Source organism: Hemiscyllium ocellatum, chromosome 24 (assembly GCF_020745735.1).
Source record: "Hemiscyllium ocellatum isolate sHemOce1 chromosome 24, sHemOce1.pat.X.cur, whole genome shotgun sequence".
Lineage (NCBI taxonomy): Eukaryota > Metazoa > Chordata > Chondrichthyes > Orectolobiformes > Hemiscylliidae > Hemiscyllium > Hemiscyllium ocellatum.
In genome coordinates, this window is record NC_083424.1 from 57,055,611 (window position 1) to 57,076,075 (window position 20,465).

Here is a 20,465-nt window from a genome sequence, read left to right on the forward strand (position 1 = left end):
ACACCAACTCTGCAGCCACGTGTTCAGCTGCACTCGCTCTCAGTTCATAGCCTTACTACCCATAATAATTTACTAATCCATAATAATTCACCTTTCGCAAAACTATATTAAGTCAGTTTGATTGCATTACATTTTTGTAGAAGTCCTGCTATTTCTTCCTTAATAATGGACCTTAGTATTTTACCTAAACAACAAATTTTAGGCTAACTGGCCTATAGTCCCTGCTTTCTGTCTCCCTCCCTTCTTGAACTGGGGTATCGTATTAGCAATTTTCAACCTGTTAGGACACCCCAGGAATCCAGTGGTATTTTTTGACCACTGCTTTATCTCTGCAACCACTTCCTTCAAAACCTTTGGATTCAGGTCTTCAAGTCCTGATCACTTGCCTGTATTTTGAGAGTGCTAGTGGAGGGTTGTTTTTCAGACTGGAGGCCTGTGTGGTGTGCTGCAAGGATCGGTGCTGGGTGCTTTTTGACACTTAAATAAATGATTTGGAGGTGAATGTAGAAGGTTTTTTATTAAGTTTGCAGATGACACCAAAATTGGTAGTTTAGTGGCAGATGAAATTTAATTTAAATAAATGTAAGGACCCAGAGAGTGTTGCCGAATGAGAGACCTTGGAGTGCAGGTTCACAGTTCTTTGAAAGTGGAGTCGCAAGTAGACAAGATAGAGAAGGCATTTGGTATGCTTGCCTTTATTGGTCAGTGCATTGAGTATAGGAGTTGGGAGGTCATATTGTGGCAGTACAAGACATTGGTTCAGCCAATTTTGGAATACTTAATTCAATTCTAGTCTCACTGCTATAGCAAGGTTGTTGTGGAACTTGAAAGGGTTTGGAAAAGATTTACAAGTATATTCCCAAGGCTGGAGGGTTTGAGCTATATGGAGAGGCTGAATAGGCTGGGGCTTTTTTTTCCTGGAGCATCAGAGGCTGAGGGGTGACCATAAATAAAATCAGGAGGGGCATGATAGGGTGAATAGTCAAGGTCTTTTCCCATGGCAGGGGAGTCCAAATCTAAAGGTTTAAGGTGAGAAGAACAAGATTTAAAAGGGACCTAAGGGGCAATGTTTTCATGCAGAGGGTGGTCAGTGTCTGGAATGAGTTGCCAGAAGTGGTGGAGGAGGCTGGTACAATTACAATATTTAAAAGACATCTAAACGGTTATAAGAAGAAGATAAATTTAGAGGGATACGGGCCAAATACTGGCAAATGGGACTAGGATATCTGGTCAGCATGGACAAGTTGTTTCCATGCTGTTCACCTGTATTACTCTACTCATATTAGTTTCCTCTATTTCATGATATAGACTGTTAAAATATCTTGCCTCTAATGAGTACCTTATCAGTTATCTGTGGGATTTTTATAAAGTCCTACACTGCGAAGACCAACACAAAATATTGTTTTAAATCTGCCATTTCCCATGTTATTATTTCCCCAGTTGCATTCTCCAAGGATTCCATATCTACTTTAGTTATTCTCTTTTTATATATCCATGGAAGCTCATGCTGTTTGTTTTTATATTTCGTGTCAGTTAACTTTTATAATCAATTTTCTTTCCTTTTATTAGCTTTCAAGTCTCCACTGCTAGTTCTGTTAAAAAAAATTCCCAATTTCTAGTCTACCATGAGACTTGATTGCATACTTTTTGACTGCTTCTGCTAATCTTCTCATCGCAACATTTTTGCTGAGCATCATGAAATATCTGCTTAAATGTTTGCTACTCATCACTGAGGGCGGCACGGTGGCACAGTGGTTAGCACTGCTGCCTCACAGCGCCAGAGACCCGGGTTCATTTCCCGCCTCAGGCGACTGACTGTGTGGAGTTTGCACATTCTCCCTGTGTCTGCGTGGGTTTCCTCCCACAGTCCAAAAATGTGCAGGTTAGGTGAATTGGCCATGCTAAATTGCCCGCAGTGTTGGGTGCAAGGGTAAATGTAGGGGAATGGGTCTGGGTGGGTGCGCTTCAGCAGGTCAGTGTGGGCTTGTTGGGTCGAAGGGCTAGTTTCCACACTGTAAGGAATCTAATCTAATCACTTTCTTCAGAATTCAGTAACTGCCCCTTCAAGTTGAGGTCAATGGCTTGAGACCAGAGTTGCTCTACCACAAACTGAATTACAAAATTTATCATTTTGTGATCACTACCCTCTGGAGTATCCTTAATGATGAGATCTCCTATTAATTCTATCTCATTTTGCATTACTAGATTTAATAGTGCCCATTCCTGGTTTCATTCATGTCTTTTAGGGAAGGCAATCTATCATCCTTACCTGCTCTGGCCTACAAGTGACTCCAGGCCCACAGTAATATGGTTGACTCTTCACTGCCACCTCAGCAATTAGGAATGGGCAATAAATGTTGGCCTAGTCAGAGATGCCCACATCCCATGAATGAATAAAAAAAACTCTGCATATGCTCTTCCTCTCATTTTTCCACATTCTCTTGTTGTTCTTTGAGGTAGTGTCAAGACAGGTCGATGACGGTCGAGCAGTGGATGTGGTGTTTATGGACTTCAGCAAGGCATTTGATAAGGTTCCCCACGGTAGGCTCATTCATCAAGTCAGGAAGTATGAGATACAGGGAGATTTGGCTATCTGGATTCAGAATTGGTTGGCTGACAGAAGGCAGAGAGTGGTTGTAGATGGAAAGTATTCTGCCTGGAGGTCAGTGTTGAGTGGGGTCCTGCAGGGCTCTGTTCTTGGGCCTCTGTTCTTTGTAGTTTTTATAAATGACTTGGATGAGGAGGTTGAGGGGTGGGTTAGTAAATTTGCAGATGATACAAAGAGATGTCGTCGATAGTATAGAGGGCTACTGCAGCGCAACACAGATCGGATGCAGAGCTGGGCTGAGAAATGGCAGATGGAGTTCAACCTGGATAAATGCGAAGTGGATAAATGGACGGTCAAACCCAATTGCTGAATATAGGATTAAAGACTGGAGTCTTGGCAGTGTGGAGGAACAGAGGGATCTGGGTGTGCAAGTACATAGATCCCTCAAAGTTGCCACCCAAGTGGATAGGGTTGTTAAGAAAGCATATGGTGTTTTGGCTTTCATTAACAGGGGAATCACGTTTAAGAGCCGCGAGGTTTTGTTGCAGCTCTACAAGTCCCTGGTGAGACCACACTTGGAATATTGTGTCCAGTTCTGGTCGCCCTACTGTAGGAAAGATACAGAGGCTTTGGAGAGGGTGCAAAGAAGGTTTACCAGGATTCTGCCTGGACTGGAGGGCTTGCCTTATGAAGGAAGGTTGAATAAGCTCGGACTTCTCTCTTCCTCCTTCTCTCCAGAGAGAAGAGACCTGATGGAGATGTACAAAATTATGAGTGGAATAGATGCTAGAGACTTTTCCCCAGGGCAGGATTGACAGGTACGAGAAGTCATAGTTTGAAGATATTAGGAGGAAGGTATAAAGGAGACGTCAGAGGTAGGTTCTTTAGGCAGAGAGTTGTGAATGCATGGAATGCGTTGCCAGCTGTGGTGGTGGAAGCGACTGCTGGACATGCACATGGATAGCAGTGAGTTGAGGGGTGCGTAGGTTAAGTTACTATATTTTACATTAGGATTAAACCTCAGCACAACACCATGGGCCAAAGAGCCTGTTCTGAGCTGTACTTTTCTACGTTCTATGTTCTATTCCATCTGTGATGTTCTTGCCCCCTTTCTAAGTCTGTCTAAATCATCTTGAAGCTGCTTTGCATCTTCCTTACAGCATACACTGTCATCTAGCATTGTATGTAAACCTGTAAATACTTGGCTCCACCTATCATCTCCATCTACTCTCTTCACCCCCCCATCCCTTCTCCAGCATATATACCAACCTTTTCCCAATTACAATCAGTTCTGAAGAAGGTTCATTGAACCTGAAACATTATCTTTGCTTTTTCTTCACAGATGCTGCCAGACCTGCTGAATTTTCCAGCAATTCCTATTTGTGTAATACAAGAAGAATCTGTTTATTCTGACTGTTTTTTGTCTGTTGGTCAATCCTTTATACATTATCAAAACGTGTGGTGCTGGAAAAGCGTAGCTAGTCAGGCAGCGTCCAAGGAGGAGAGTCCACGTTTCGAGCAATAAGCTCTTCATTAGGAAAATGATGCTTCCTGATCGAAACGTCGACTCTCCTGCTCCTTGGATGCTGCTGACCAGCTGTGCTTTTCCAGCACCACACGTTTTGACTCCAATCTCCAGCGTCTACAGTCCTCGCTTCCTACATGCCTGTATTCACCTCCTATTGCTGGTGCTTTAATTTTGCTGGCCAACCTCCTTTTACCAAAAGCTTTCTGAAATCCTGGTCTACCACATCCACTGAGTCCCTTTGATCAATTCTGTTCACAACAACCTCAAAAAGCTCCAACAGGTCAGTTGGAGAGGCAGCGAGGGAGGAACACAACAGACTGAATCTGGGGCTGAACAACGGCACGAGAGCTTCCAGATAAAACCCTTACAGGCCAGATCCAGATCAAGCTCTTTTGGAGAGGAGCAGGGCTCAGATCAAGCTCACTCAAAGCAGCAATAGAGAGGAGCAGTGCAGACAGAACCTTCAACGAACCCAAAAGTAGAACTCCCGAGGTGAAGTCAGGATGGAAAGATTGGCTGGGAAATCAGAGACACTTCCAATCTCCATGGTGACTACAAGACGTTCATGCAGCTCCTGATTAGCTATATGAGGTGGCTGCAGCTGTGGATAGACTCACGATGGAACTTTCATGAGCCAGAGAATGTCACAAATAGCATGTTTAGTGAGTTGGTCACACCACAAGTAAGGGCTACACAGGAAGTGTTCGGTGACCGCCAGGAAGACGAGTAAGAGTGGGCAGTTTGTGCAGGAGTTTCCTGTGATCATACCCCTATCAAAACAAATATACTGTGCTGGATACTTTGCGGGGGGGTGGGGGAATGGCCTCTCTGGGGAAAGTAGCACAACCAAGTTTGTGGTACGATGGTTACACCTGCTACACAACAGGGGAGGAAACAAGGACAAAGGGGGCATGAAATATCTTTGGCAGATAGGATTAAAGCAAACTACAAGGCATATTATCAGTGTATCAAGAGTAAAAGGATTACTAAAGAAAGAGTGGGGCCTATTAGAGACCAAAGGGATAGCCTGTGGGAGGTCTCAAATGAATAGGTTTCATCTGTACTCACACAGGAGAAAAATATTGCAGGTGGGGATTTCAGTTGGGATGGTGAGGCTCTAGAACATGTTAAGGCTAATAAGGAGGAAGTGTTAGATGTTTTAGTAGGCATAAAACTGCATAAATCCCCAGGGCCTGTGGTCGAGATGTTTAATACTTTGCTGGCCACAGGTGAAGTGCCAGATGACTGGAGAACAGCCAATGTGGTTCCAGTGTTCAAGAAGGCAGTAGACATAGGACAGGTGATTTACAGCCCTGCTGTTTGACATCAGTAGTAGGGAAATTATTGGAAAAAGTTCTGAGGGACAAGATTAATCAATACTTAGAAAGGCAGGAATTGATCAGAGGTGGTCATCACAGATTTATTAGAAGGAGATCCTATCTGGCTAGTTTAATTTGAGTTTTTTGAAAAAGTGACTAAATATATAGATTAGGGTAGTACAGTTGATGTGGTTTACATGAATTTCAAGTGGATCTCTGACAAGGTCCCACATGTAAGGCTGGTCCAAAAGGTAAAAGCCCATGGGATTCAAGACAAGTTGGCAAACTGGATCCAAAACAGCTTACAAATAGAAGGCAAAGGGTGATGTAGGAGGTTGGTTTTGTGATTGGAAGCCTGTGACCAGTGGTGTACCACAGGCATCAATGCTGGGACCCTTGCTGTTTAATGTAAATGAATGACTTGGATGTGAATGTGGAAGGTCTAATTAGTAAGTTTGCAGATGACATGAAAGTTGGTGGTGATGATATAGTGTGGAGGATGTTCTCAAGATGCCATCTAATATTGATCAGCTGATAAACTGGGCAAGCAATGATATGCAGTATTAAATCCTAATAAGTGTGAGGAGATGTATTTTGGAAGGTCTATTAAGGGAAGAATATACACAAGGAATGTAGGTTGCTCGGGAGTCCTTTGGAAAAAAAATGAACCTTGGTGTTCAAGTCCACAGATCACTGAAAGTGTCACCACAAACGGACAGAGTTGTGAAGGTGGCATATGAGATTCATGCCTCATTAGCCAGGGTGTAAGGAAGTCTGGTTACAATTTTATAAAACATTGGTTAGGTTACAGATGGAATACAGTGTGCAGTTCTGGTTGCCACACAATTGGGAGGATGTGCACTGGAGAGGGTGCAGAAGAGATTCACTAGGGTGTTGCCTGGGATTATGAGGAGAGACTGAGTTTGTTTCCCTTGAAGCAGAGGAAGCCACGGATGGCTCTGATTGAGGTATACAACATTATGAGAAGCAAGGGTGGATTGAGAGAATCTTTTCCCCATGGGAGATATGTCTAAGACCAGAGGACAGAAGTTTGAAATCAGGAATAAGTGACTTAGAGGAGAATTTTTTTTTCACCCAGAGGATGGTGGAAATATGGAATTTCTGCCTGACAGGGTGGTGGAGGCAGATACTCTCACAACATTTAAGTAGTATCTGGATGAGCAGTTAAAACTCGGTAATGAACCAAGTCCAGGTAAACAGGATGAGTATAGTTAGTTATTAGTATTGTTATAGTATTGGTGAAGTTATAAGTATAGCATTAGTATACTCATTTCATCTGGTGATCTCCTTTCTGCTGATCTGGCTAGCTTGAATGAGTTGGACCAAAGGGTCTGTTTCCATCGCATTATAGAAGAAATACCTGTACAAACAACAGAGGTCCCAGCATGGAGCCCTGCGGAACACCTTTAGAAACAAAATTCCAGTTAGAAAAACATCCTTCCATCGCTACTCTGCTTTAATGACTAGGTCAATTCTGTATTCATCTTACCAGCTCATCGTAGATCCCATCTTACTTCACCTTTTGTATCAGCCTGCCATGAGGGGCCTTGTCACAGGTCTTACTAAAGCAACATCTACTGCCCTCATCAATCATCTTTGTTATTTCCTCAAAAATCTTGATCAAGTTTGTGATGCATGACCTCCCTGGCACAAAGCCATGTTGCCTTTTGCTAATAAGTCCATATTTTTCCAAATGTGAGTAAATCCTATTCCTAAGACTCTTCTCCAACAATTTTCCTATCACTGACTTAAGGCTGGATTTTCCCAGATTAAGCCAACTACCATTTGTAAACGAAGGAACAACACTGGCTGCTCTCCAGTTCTCTGGGACCTCGGTATTAGGAAAGATTTTGTATAAGGCTCAGCAATTTCTTCATCAGCCTACGTCAGCATTCTGGGATAAATCCCATCAGGTGCCAGAGATATGTCTATTTTAATGCTTTGAAAAGCACCTAACACCTTCTCCTTTTTATACTGACATGCCTTACAATGTCAACACATCCCTTCTGAAATTCAGCATCCACCGTGCCCTTCTCTTTTGTGAATACAGATGTGAGCTCACACACTTCCTCCTGCTTCACACAAAGTCTTAGGTCTCTTTTAGTTTCAACCAATTCAGATTTGGTGGATAATCACTTTTATCCTTTCAATATCTGGAACTCATACTGCACCATCAACCCTGCCTTGTCTGCTAAAACTCCTGAGTTGTAAAACAAACCCACTTTTGCTACTAGAAACCATCTTATTAAATCATATAACTAAGCTTGAAAACATCTCATCAATTGTCTCTGGTGCTTTGCTGCTTTCCCACTCACCTGTTGGGCCAATCTTCCTTTAACACTTTCCTATGCCAGCCTTGAAGTCATATTTATTTCTCTCACCTTCTTGCCACATTTATTTTATCCATGAGACCTAATTATATTTATAATGAAATGTAGATCACTCAACTTTTCATTTTGATTCCCACATTAACCAATATTGTGAAATTACTTTCTTTAGATGTTGCTTCTCCCCTTCAAATCTGCCACAGGGAGGTTTGCTGCACTTGTCAAGAGTAGTTCAAGTTGAGGCCTCAACTGTGTCCAGGTTTGAGAGCCGTTACAGGGTTAAGAAATTAGAGGCTGAGATGAGGAGACTGTTCTTTCCTTATGGGGATCCTGAGTCTTTTGGAATACGTTTCCTGCCCTTAATTTATATATTTCTATGTCATCATCCACTTCTTCAAATCAAAATCATCTTTGCACCATCTATTCTTGTAACCGATATCCCATCAATAACTTCCTTTCCTCTTTAAAATCCTTGAATGCGTTGCCTGCTCTCAAATACATGCCCATTTTCCCCATGAGCCCAGGAGTGAACCGCACGAATCAGATTTCCCCCTCCTCAACAGCTATAGAGTTATAGAGGTTTACAGCACAGAAAACAGCCTTTCAGCTAACTACATCAGTGCCAATCAAAAACAACTACCTAACTATTCTAATCCCACTTTCCAGCATTGGCTGAGAGCAGTGTATACCTTGGCATTGAAACTACAGTTTCACAGTCACAAATGGCATCCTGTATGATTGCGACCAACTAACGGTCCCTCCTCGACCTGTTTGCAGCCTTTGATGCTGTTGATCACACCATCCTCTTATATTGCCTCCTCACTTTCATCCAGCTGGCTGAGGTTGCTCTCACCTAGTTCTACCCTAAACTACTGAATGGTAGAGTATCATCTGCAATGGTTTATCTTCTTGCGCCCACACCATTATCCCTCATCTCCTCTCTAGACTCCTCTTATTTGTGATTTACATGCTGACCCTGATGACATGATCAGAAAACAAAAGCATTTCTTTTTACACAAACAGGGATTACCAGCTCTCCCTCATTCCACCACTTCTCTCACCTCCTATTTGTTGCTAAATTATCAGGATGCTGATCCATCATCCAGTCCTGGATGAGCAAACTTTATCTCTAACTAAACATCGTAAAGATTTTAGCCTTTTTAGTTCCATTCCTTAATCACAGATTCCATTCTTCTCCATGGCAATTAGTGGGGCTAAACCAGATTCTTCACAATGCTGGAGTTAATAATCAATCCTGAGATGAACTTCAAGCCACATATCTTGACACTATGACTACCAACTACAACTTCCATCATATCATTTGCTGAAACCATCTTTCGCGTCTTTTTTTTTACCTCTAGAATGGACTATTTCAACACATATTTGGTCTCCTTAAAATCGAGGTCAAGGAAACCTCAGCTTACCCCAAGCTGACCAATTTTGGCTCCCAGGTAAGTAACACCTTGATTTTAAAATTCTTCTTCTGATTTAGATTAGATTACTTACAGTGTGGAAACAGGCCCTTCGGAAACAAGTCCACACCGACCCGCCGAAGCGAAACCCACCCATACCCCTAACCTAACACTACGGGCAATTTAGCATGGCCAATTCACCTGACCACACCTAGAATAGTTAGGTAGTTGTTTTTGATTGGACTGTGGGAGGAAACCGGAGCACCCGGAGGAAACCCACGCAGACATGGGGAGAACGTGCAAACTCCACACAGTCTGTCGCCTGAGTCGGGAATTGAACCCAGGTCTCAGGCGCTGTGAGGCAGCAGTGCTAACCACTGTGCCACCGTGCCACCCACAAATTCTTAAATTCCTCCCTATCATTGCAACCTCTCGCACGCCAAAACCCAAGATATTCATGCTGATAAATTCCTAGTATTTTGTTGCATCATGATTTTAATCATTTCAACATTACTGCAAACTATCAGGTATCTACCCCAATACCATCACTTGCAGCTTGTTGTCACATCTTACTTCGTGCTTCCATTGAAATCGCTGTTGAAGAATCTATATAAATAAGTTGTTTTTATCGAAAAAAAATGCTTTCAGCAATTATCTCTCTTATTTCATTTCTACAGTGGTACATGATGACCCAAGGCATTCTCTTGTGCTTGCTACAGCTCAAAAAAAAATAATGCATGCCTGAGTAAAATCTTCTGGTTTGGCTTATAAAAAATGATCAATTCTGTCTGTGGGCGTCTCTTGAACAGATCCAAATGAATCATAGAAACTATCTATCTGTGACCAGATGGCTGTAAATCACACCAGCATTGTGACAGGTGCTAATCCTCAATATCATTCATGGTGACAACACTGATGTGAACACAGGCACGCTCCTTTGCAATGCAATCTCAAATTACCAACACGGAAACTAGAAGACAACCAGACCATTTCAATAGATTTAACCCATAGAATTTGCTTTTCCTTTTAAATTACAAACAAATTCAATTACAAAAAAAATTGGAAAATCAATCCAAAATTGGATTAAAGCAAAGCACATAACAGAACAGAACTCAACCAAGTGCAAGATGGATGGGATGGGCAGACAGATGTAAAAGAAAGTTGTAAAGACGAGAATGCGATAATATTTGACCATCCCCTCTGCATTTGAGGTTAAATCTATCAATGTTAGATTCTAGGATGGATTGATTTTTGTTGGTGCAATGATACTGAGGAATATAGATCAGAGGTGAATATGGAGTTAAGGTACAAATCAGCCACGAATGGTGAAATGACCGTCTCTATTTGCTTATGCAGAAGGGCCTCCAGTGTGCTGAAGTAGCGTGTTGCTCCAAAAAGGGTGCTTTCAGAGAGCTGATTATTTTCCCTTTGATGTGATGAAATCAGTTCACAAACCTCTCTCCACGATCTGGTAGCTGACAGCACTGACCACTGCTGCCTCAGTGATACAGATCAGAAAGCCCCAGCTCACCCAGCACATCCCGAATTAATTTCTCTCAAACTGAGCATTGGCTGGGGTATCACAAGTAATGCTAGCAGTAAAGAATGAGTGAACTGGGCTGAGAATAATAAGCAGAGTTCCCACTTCCAATCAGCACTGTTATAATCTAATATGGTCTGAAAGAATGGGTGATGGGTATATTAAACAAGAGGTAGTTGAATTTGAATTGGCTGGATAAATATAGGAAGATGAATCAAGGTATGGACTTATTACTTCCATTACTGTACAGAAATAAGATAATTTTTTTTAATAACTGGGGTTTGATGATTTGAACATGTTTGAATGTTTGGACAAATCATTAACTCATGGATAAAGTTTATCAAAACGTTTATCTATTAACTGCTTATGAGGTCAAGTCAGAACTAGATAAATTTAGAAAGACTGCGGATGTGACTATAAAAGAGTACATAACTGAATTCAGTAGGTTGCATCCAAGACAGTAATTTCATTTGGAAATCCCCCAAACTACACTGGCATTTTTTTTAAAACTGTGTCAAAGTACTAAATATTCTAGCTTTGTTGGGAGTTAAATTTACAGATAAACATGTACTGCAAAAACAAATGACGAAAGACTAAAAAAATTCCTGGGAAAGCATTGCTTCCCAGCAGCATTTGTAGCATTAAGAGGGCAATACGACAAAAAATGGAGGACACAATCCAAACAAATTAGTGAGACTGTCTAGATATGGATCGCAATGACAGCATGCAAGCAGAACTGCAACAAACAGATATGAGGACAGAAATGCTGTTGATAATTTTAAGAAACAAAGAGAATTTGAATTACAGTAAGTGAATGAACGCCAGAAATGTTCAGTCTTGTCAATCAACGTCTCTGTTGAGATTCAAATTACTACTATGCCATGAGTTATCCAAACAATGTGATAAAGCGTTCAAAACCAAACATGAAACAGGATTTGGAAGAAGAAAATGGAGATGCAAATCAAAGAGAATGCATTGTCTTGCTCACAAGAAGTTTCAACCCAGTGATTACTGTGTTGGTGGCAGAGTCTTTTAATTGTGTGGAATTGGACAGTAGACATACGACTACTATATGTGGATTATGTGATGAGACTATGCCTTTTCAGAGAGATGTGTTCTGTACTATTTCTCTTGCAGAGGGGTATTGTTAGTGTTACTTTCAGTCAAGCAGTTCATAAACAGTTTTTGAGTTCTCCCTGGATTTCATGTTAAATTAAGACAAAAGAATCATGAGTGGGTGGGGTCAAGGCTCACATCAACTCAGGAAGACTTTTAGTTTTGCTTTTAGTTAGTGAGAAGATTTCCTGCCGACCTCTGAGCTAAAAGCTTAAGTCACTGGCTGCTAGACTGAAGTCTTGGACAGCGAATCTTTTTCTTCAAAATCAAAAAGGGGCAGATTATTTCTTTCTTCTCGACTGGAGAAAGACAGCACCTGAGAATCACAACCGCTTTCCAAACTGCATATTTGCCAAAGGGTGTGTTTGTGGGATGTTGCTTATTTTGGAACAATAGTGGTTAAATAACACATTTCCTATTAAGTATTTCAATAGTTATGTCTATTCTTCTTCTTTTGTATTTTAACTGTGTTATAAAAATAAAGTGTGTGTTGAATAAATTATAGTGGTAGATGAAATTAGTTACTAGCGGTGTACTGCAAGGATCTGTATTAGGTCCACTGCTATTTGTCATTTTTATAAATTACCTGGATGAGGGCGTAGAAGGTTGGGTTAGTAAATTTGCAGACGGCATTAAGGTCAGTACAGTTGTGGATAGTGCCAAAGGATGTTGTAGGTTACAGAGGGACATATGCAGAGCTGGGTTGAGAGGTGGCAAATGGAGTTTAATGCAGAAAACTGTGAAGTGATTCACTTTGGAAGGAGTAACAGGAATGCAGAGTTCTGGGCGAATGGCAAGATCCTTGGTAGTGCAGATGAATAGACAGATCTTGATGCCCAGGTACATACATCCCTCATAAGTTGCACCCAGGTTGACAGGGCTGTTAGGAAGGCTTATGGTGTATTAGCATTTATTAGTAGAAGGATCGAGTTTCGGGACTATGAGGTTATGCTGAAGCTGTACGAATCTCTGGTGTAGCCATACTTGGCGTATTGAATGCAGTTCTGGTCACCGCATTATGGGAAGGATGTGGAAGGTTTGGAAAGGGTTCAGAGGAGATTTATTAGGACGTTGCCTAGCATGGAGGGAAAGTCTCATGAGGAAAGGTTGAGGGACTTGAAGCTGTTTTTGTTAGAGAGAAAAAGGTTGAGAGGTGACTTAATTGAGACATATAAGATAATGAGAAAGTTAGATTGAGTGGACAGTGACAGCCTTCTTCCTTGGATGGTGATGGCTGGCATGAGGGGGCATAGCTTCAAATTGAGGGGTGATAGATATACATCAGATGTCAGAGGTAGTTTCTTTACTCAGAGTAGAAGGGGTGTGGAAAATACTGCCTGCAACAGTTATAGACTCATCAACATTACAGGCATTTAAGTGGTCATTGGATAGGCATACGGACAAGAATGGAACAGTGTTAAATTAGATGGGCTTTGGATTGTTTTCACAGGGCGATGCAACATTGAGGGCTGAAGGGCCTGTACTGTGCTGTTATGTCCTATGTTCTATGAAATGAGTCATATCTGGAACACAGCATCTTACACTTGCCTTTAAATAAGTTAGGGTCTAGGTTCACTCTTTTCCAATCTTTGGTGGATGAAGGGGGTCTCATCTGGTCCATAACAAGTAGACTGGCTAAAATGCTACGTTAGGCTCTCTTAAGCATAAATGGATCAGGTTAAAATTAAGGAATTTGAGAGTTCCACCAGTTTCAAATTTGGGGATGATAACATACCAAAATCTTGGAAAAAGTGTTTCACTCTGGAAGATAGCTGAAATAATCATTTTATTAGCATGGATATAGTGTCCAGTGAAATACCTTTTATGATGAAGCAGTCATTGAAGAACAGATCACAAATGTAACTGTATATGGAAAACCATAAAGCTATTGTACTTGGAATATCTGTGAACTTGCAATTTACACATTAGGGTATTACATTCCTTTAATGAAACATAACTTCTTCACTAAAGAAATGAAAGAAGATTACTGACATCAAGAACAGAAATTTAGAAGACAAAATATCTGCTGTGTTAAAATTACATAGGAAATCTGCCCATCTGTTCTTCAAAAAAAAATAGAACTTTGTAAAGGCTGCAGGAAAAAGGGTAGGAAGTAAGATAAGTGTAAAAGAAATGATTGACTCTTCTGAATAAGTTCAGTAACTGACCTCCACAGTTTTAAACAAAAACAAAATTAGAGTCTACCAAGTCTGGTTTCCCTTTGGGATATGACTTGTTCAATATCAATATCAACTTAGATTATAACATACAGCATTCATAATCTTTCAAGAGAAGATTAGAGTATGTGACAATACTTTCTAATTCCACTTTTGACAATGTAGCTCCAATTTTAAGGTTAAGCCAACTTGTTTAAAAGTTTCATCATTACTTTCAAATCCTTTCATGTTCTTGCTCTTCCCCTTTTTAGTGGTCATCCTCAACCCAACATTCTTCAGATATCTCCACTCCTGTTTATCTGGTCTCTTGTGCATTCCAAATACTACCACTGATGGCTATGCCTTTGGTTGCTTAGGCTCCAAGTTCTGGAATTCTCTCCTTACACTTCTCTCTCTCTACCTCACTTCTTGAAACCTATTTCCTGGACCAAGCTTTTGACCATCTGGTACAATATCCCCTTTATGTATCTTGGCAGCAAACTTTGTTCTACAATGCTCCCTTGTGATGATTGTCACATTATAGAAGTTGCTTTGCTCTGGATTACCCCACTGGAATAAGGAGATTCTCTGTTTTCACCCAATAAATCCTTTGAATTTTTTTGAGAAGAATTAAGTCATTACTCAAATATATGCAACCTGTCTTCATAATTTAACTCTCTAAACAATACTCCAGATGGAATTTGACTAAGATTCTGTACATAAAGGTCCAACGGTCATTCCTATGCTCATCCTCTTGAAGATGAATATTCAGTTCCATTCTGCTGATTAATTTGAAGACCACAAGAAATAGGAATTGAAGGAGTTGAGCACCTCAAACCTTCCCTGCCATTCAATAGGATCATAACTTATCCAACGTGTCTCACCTCCATGCCCTTAATTCTCCTTCTGATCAAGGATTGATCTCAGCCTTAAATATGCACAAGGACTTTGTCACCACAGGTCTGTCACAAGGAGTTCCAAAGACACTCAAACCTCAGAAGAAATTCCTCATCATCTCAGTCATAAGTTGGTGCCCCTTTATTCTGGGACTATGTCCTCTGGTTCTAGACTCTCCCATGAGGGGGAACATCCTCTCAGCATTTACCCTGTCAAGCCCCTTAAGAACGTGCTTCAATGAGATCACTTCTCATTCTTCTAAATTTTAATCATTGCTTATGAGCTTTTAGGGATTTGTGCCAATCAACACCTATATTGCTTTAGTTCTTTTCTTACCTCCATGTGTCTCACCATTTCGCAAAATACTCTTACCTTTATCTTGGGTCCAAACAAGATTATCTAACATTTTGCATCACTGAACTTTATCAGCCAGAGTTTTATTTCCATTTGCTTAATCTTTCTAACTTTGCTTCCTCATCAACACATTCTATGAAGAATTTGATATTTTCTTTTACTGTTTAGAATCTGAGCAATGCATAAGATTTCCCCTTTTCACTCACAGTTTGCATCTTTGAGTACGGTCATCTCTCAGGCACCTATTGGAAACAATTCTGAGGAATAGAATTGATCTGCATTTGCAGGGGCATGGATTAATCAAAAATCATGTTTTTTTTAAAAAGGGGACATCATGTCTGACCAACTTGATTGAATTTTCTTTGCAAGAGCTCAATGCTTTTGACGTGGTCGACTTGGACTTTGTAAGACTTTCGATAAGGTTTCACATAAGATATCGGTAGTGAACACAAGAGTCCATGGGATCCAAAGAAATTTGAATAATTAGGTTCAGAATCGGCCCAGTAGCAGGAAGCACAGGGTGATGGTTGAGGGACATCTGTGTCCAGTGGGGATCCACAGGGATCAGTACTGAGGCCCTTGCTGTTTGTGGTATATGGAAATGATTTAGATTTGAACGTAAAACAATTTATCAATAAGTTCACTGATGTTATGAAAACTAGCAGGATGATAAATTGTGAGGATGATAGACTTAGATTAAAGGAGGATACAGAGAGTCTGGTCAACAGCAAATGGAACTCAAACCCTGATGATCAAAGTGACCTTGGTGTGCATATCTAACGGTCCATAAAGTATCAGGATGGGTTGATAAAGTGGTTGAGGTGATATATGAGATACTTGTCTTAATTAACCGTGGCATAGAATTTAAGAGCAAGGAGATGATGCTGGAACTGTCTAAAACATCGACTATGTCACAGCTAGGGTATTGTGTGTACTTCAGGAATGCAGATTATAGGCAGGATGTGATTGCACCAAAAAGGGTAGAGGAGATTAATCAGGATATTGTTTGAGCCGGACAGTTTTAGTTATGAAGAAAGATTGGACAGACTGGGGTTGCTTTCCGTACAGCACAGGAGACTGAAGATACGATTGAGGCGTATAAAATTATGAGAGGCAAAGACAGGATATATAGGAATGAACATTTTCCCTTGGAGGGATCAACAAGTGGGGGCAAGGAGCAGGAGGTTTAGAGATGATAGGAGTAAAAACTTTTTCACCCAGAGGGTGATGGGGTAGTGGAACTTACTATCTATAAAGATGGTGGAGACACAAACCCTTCTTAACATTTCTGTGATATTTAGATGTACGAGGCAAAGGGAGCAGAATAGTTAGGTAGTTGCTTTTGACCAGCACAGACTTCATGGGTCAAAGGGCCTTTTTCTGTCCTGTAGACTGCTATCAATACAGCAAAATTAAAGTTTAAGCTGCGGCCCTAAAATAACTTTTTACTTGCCTACATTTGCAACTATTTCTCTGTCTGTTCATTTTACCACATCAAATATTTGTTTCAAAAAAGGGTATTTGCAGTATACTGCACTTTTCAATATATCCCAAGGCCTTAGGTGCTGTAGGAGATTGAAGAGAATGGGACAAAGATTGAGGAAAGACTGTTACACAGAAATTGATTTCACTCATGTTCCACAATCGGCAACATTCAAAAGAATCAGACTAAACCAGGTGAAACAGTACCACTCCTCAGACCATTTCTTGGAGGAATCATTTCCTCATACATATTTAAAGTAGCCCTGTTCACGTGCCAAACAGAAAATTAGAAATCAATGTGTTGCTCCTTACCTGATAACCTTCTGTCTTTTTCTGACACCATTTCAGCAGCGCATTCCTCTTGGAGCCACCGTACTCACGAGCCAGCGCTGACAACGGATCTTTCCTCTCTTCCCTGTTCAAAATGAATGGAAATTCAAAGTAACCAGTTGGAGAGTTTGAACATTAACTTAATTTGTTACTGAGAGTTTAGAAGAGTATAACTGCATTCACGTGAACCGAGAAAACCTTTGGTCTAGAATGTGTTCCTGAAAGTGTTGGTTGCCAATTGTGTAATACAAGGTGAGCGGTGGGGTAGGATAAAAATTCACTGTTAACTGTGATAGCAATTTGCTGCGATGGATTTGGTACTAGATATTCTAAATTTAAAGGGGCAAAAACAATGACTCAGATGCTGGAAACCAGATTCTGGATTAGTGGTGCTGGAAGAGCACAGCAGTTCAGGCAGCATCCGAGGAGCAGTAAAATTGATGTTTCGGGCAAAAGCCCTGATGAAGGGCTTTTGCCTGAAACGTCGATTTTACTGCTCCTCGGATGCTGCTTGAACTGCTGTGCTCTTCCAACACCATTAATCCAGAATTCTATATTTAAAGCAATTTGAATGGGCTGAAGAGTTATATTTAAAGTCTCAGTTATATTTTTGCTGAGACAAAATATTAATGTTCTTTTCAAAGCGCACAGCAAAGCTAACAAAAATTGAGAAATAACTTTCTCTTGTACATTGGAACATCAACCTTTACCAAAATTATTTCCCAATACCCATTCTTGATGAATTACGTAGAACATGCCAGAAACCTGTCTGGTAGGCATGGGGATCATTTCCACTTGGACTAAGTATACTTTCAGAACTTCATAAAACATTCTCAATGAGTTAGGAATACAAAAGAAGCCGATAAATATACACACTCAGTGCCCAATAGTCTAAAGACTAGTTAGCTTTAGGAGTACAAAGGTGCAGAAATAAGCAATCTCTGTATACGTGCTGTCAGTTAAACAATAACTATGAAATTGGAACACATGGTGATGGTACAGGCCACCAACTTCACCTGCATTATAGCCTCAATATTCCAAAAATCTATGAATCTCAGTAATGAGCATGCTTAAAAAGCAAGCATTCACAATTCTTTGGATTGTAGCATTCCAAAGGTGAACACATTTCTTCTCATCTCAGTCCTAAATGGTTGATCCCTTATCCTCACATTGTGACTACATGTCCTAGATTCCCACCTACGTTCGGGACACCACCAACACCCTCCACCTCCTCCATGATGTTCGCTTCCCCGGTCCCCAGTGCCTTATCTTCATCATGGGCATCCAGTCCCTGTACACCTCCATCCCTCATCACGAAGGACTCAAAGCCCTCCGCTTCTTCCTTTCCCTTCGACTGACTGAACTGGTCCTCACTCTGAACAACTTCTCTTTCCAATCCTCCCACTTCCTCCAAACCATTGGAGTTGCCATGGGCACCCGCGTGGGCCCCAGCTATGTCTGCCTCTTCGCAGGATATGTGGAACAGTCCATCTTCCGCAGCTACACTGGCACCACCCCCCACCTTTTCCTCCGCTACATCGCTGACTGTATCGGTGCTGCCTCGTGCTCCCATAGGATGTTGAACAGTTCATCCACTTTACTAACACCTTCCATCCTGACCACAAATTTACCTGGACCGTCTCAGACTCCTCCCTCCCCTTCCTAGACCTCTCCATTTATATCTCGGGCGACCGAATCAACACGGACATTTACTATAAACCGACCGACTCCCACAGCTACCTAGTCTACACCTCTTCCCACCCTGCCCCCTGTAAAAATACCATCTCATATTCCCAATTCCTTCATCTCCACCGCATCTGCTCCCAGGAGGACCAGTTCCAATACCGTACAGCCCAGATGGCCTCCTTCTTCAAAGACCGCAATTTCCCCCCAGACGTGATCGACGATGCCCTCCACCGCATCTCCTCCACTTCCTGCTCCTCCGCCCTTGAGCCCTGCCCCTCCAATCGCCACCAGGACAGAACCCCACAGGTCCTCACCTACCACCCCACCAACCTCCACATACAGCGTATCATCCGTTGTCATTTCTGCAACCTCCAAACGGACCCCACCACCAGGGATATATTTCCCTTCCCTCCCCTCCTCTATCAGCGTTCCGAAAAGACCACTCTCTCCGTGACTCCCTCGTCAGGTCCACACACCCCCCCAACCCAACCTCCACTCCCAGCACCTTCCTCTGCAAACGCAAGAAATGCAAAACTTGCGCCCACACCTCCCCTTTTACTTCCCTCCAAGGCCCCAAGGGATCCTTCCATATCCGCCACAAATTCACCTGCACCTCCACACACATCATTTACTGCATCCGCTGCACCCGATGTGGCTTCCTCTGTATTGGGGAGACAGGCCGCCTACTTGCGGAACATTTCAGAGAACACCTCTGGGACACCCGGACCAACCAATCCAACCACCCCATGGCTCAGCACTTCAACTCCCCCTCCCACTCCACCAAGGACATGCAGGTCCTTGGACTCCTCCATCGCCAGACCATAGCAACACGACGGCTGGAGGAAGAGCGCCTCATTTTCCACCTAGGAACCCTTCAAGCACAAGGGATGAACTCAGATTTCTTCAGTTTCCTAATTTCCCCTCCCCCCACCCTGTCTCAGTCCCAACCCTCAAACTCAGCACCACCTTCCTAACCAGCATTCTTCTTCCGCCCCCACCCCAGCCTATCACCCTCACCTTAACCTCCTTCCACCTATCGCATTTCCAATGCCCCTCCCCCAAGTCCCTCCTCCCTACCTTTTATCTTAGCCTGCTTGGCACACTTTCCTCAGTTCTGAAGAAGGGCTCATGCCTGAAACCTCGATTCTCCTGCTCCTTGGATGCTGCCTGACCTGATGCGCTTTTCCAGCAACACATTTTTCAGCTCTGATCTCCAGCATCTGCAGTCCTCACTTTCTCTTAGATTCCTCAACCTCCTCAGTATTTACCTGATTGCATTCCTGGAGAATTCCATACATTTCACCATGATCACCTTTCTTTAAAATTTGAATTTAAATCAATATGGGCCTGTTCTTCTCAATTTTGCCTCATATCAACATGCAAGGTTAGAAACAGGAGGAAGCCATTCAGCCTCTCGAGCTTGCTGCACCATTCAACATCATGGCTGATCTAATTGTAACTTCAACTATATTTTCTTGCCTACCCTATACCCTTTGACTCCCATGACAATCAAGAACATATGTAACTTTGCTTAAAAAATATTCAATTAACCCCACTGTCACTACTGTCTGGGAAGAGAACTCCAAGACTAGTCACACTTAGGAAAGAAAAACCCACATCATAAATGAAAGGTCAATTTTATTTTACACATCTACCCTATTTGTAGCCTCTCAGCATCTGCTGTTAAGTTCCTTCACTAACTTGCATGCTTCAATTAAGTTGCCTCTTAACCCACTGAACTCTAACCGA

The 20,465-nt window shown here is 41.8% G+C and overlaps 1 protein-coding gene across 9 annotated transcripts in view; it reads right to left on the reverse strand.

Annotated features, from left to right (window-relative positions):
* Positions 1 to 20,465, reverse strand: part of specc1la (sperm antigen with calponin homology and coiled-coil domains 1-like a) — a 310,876-nt gene that overhangs the window by 77,655 nt on the left and 212,756 nt on the right. For all 9 annotated transcript variants that reach the window (XM_060843844.1, XM_060843843.1, XM_060843842.1 and 6 more), the window contains one exon: positions 17,013 to 17,115. In XM_060843844.1, the coding sequence (XP_060699827.1) occupies positions 17,013 to 17,115 (103 nt within the window). The remainder of the gene's footprint in view (positions 1 to 17,012; positions 17,116 to 20,465) is intronic.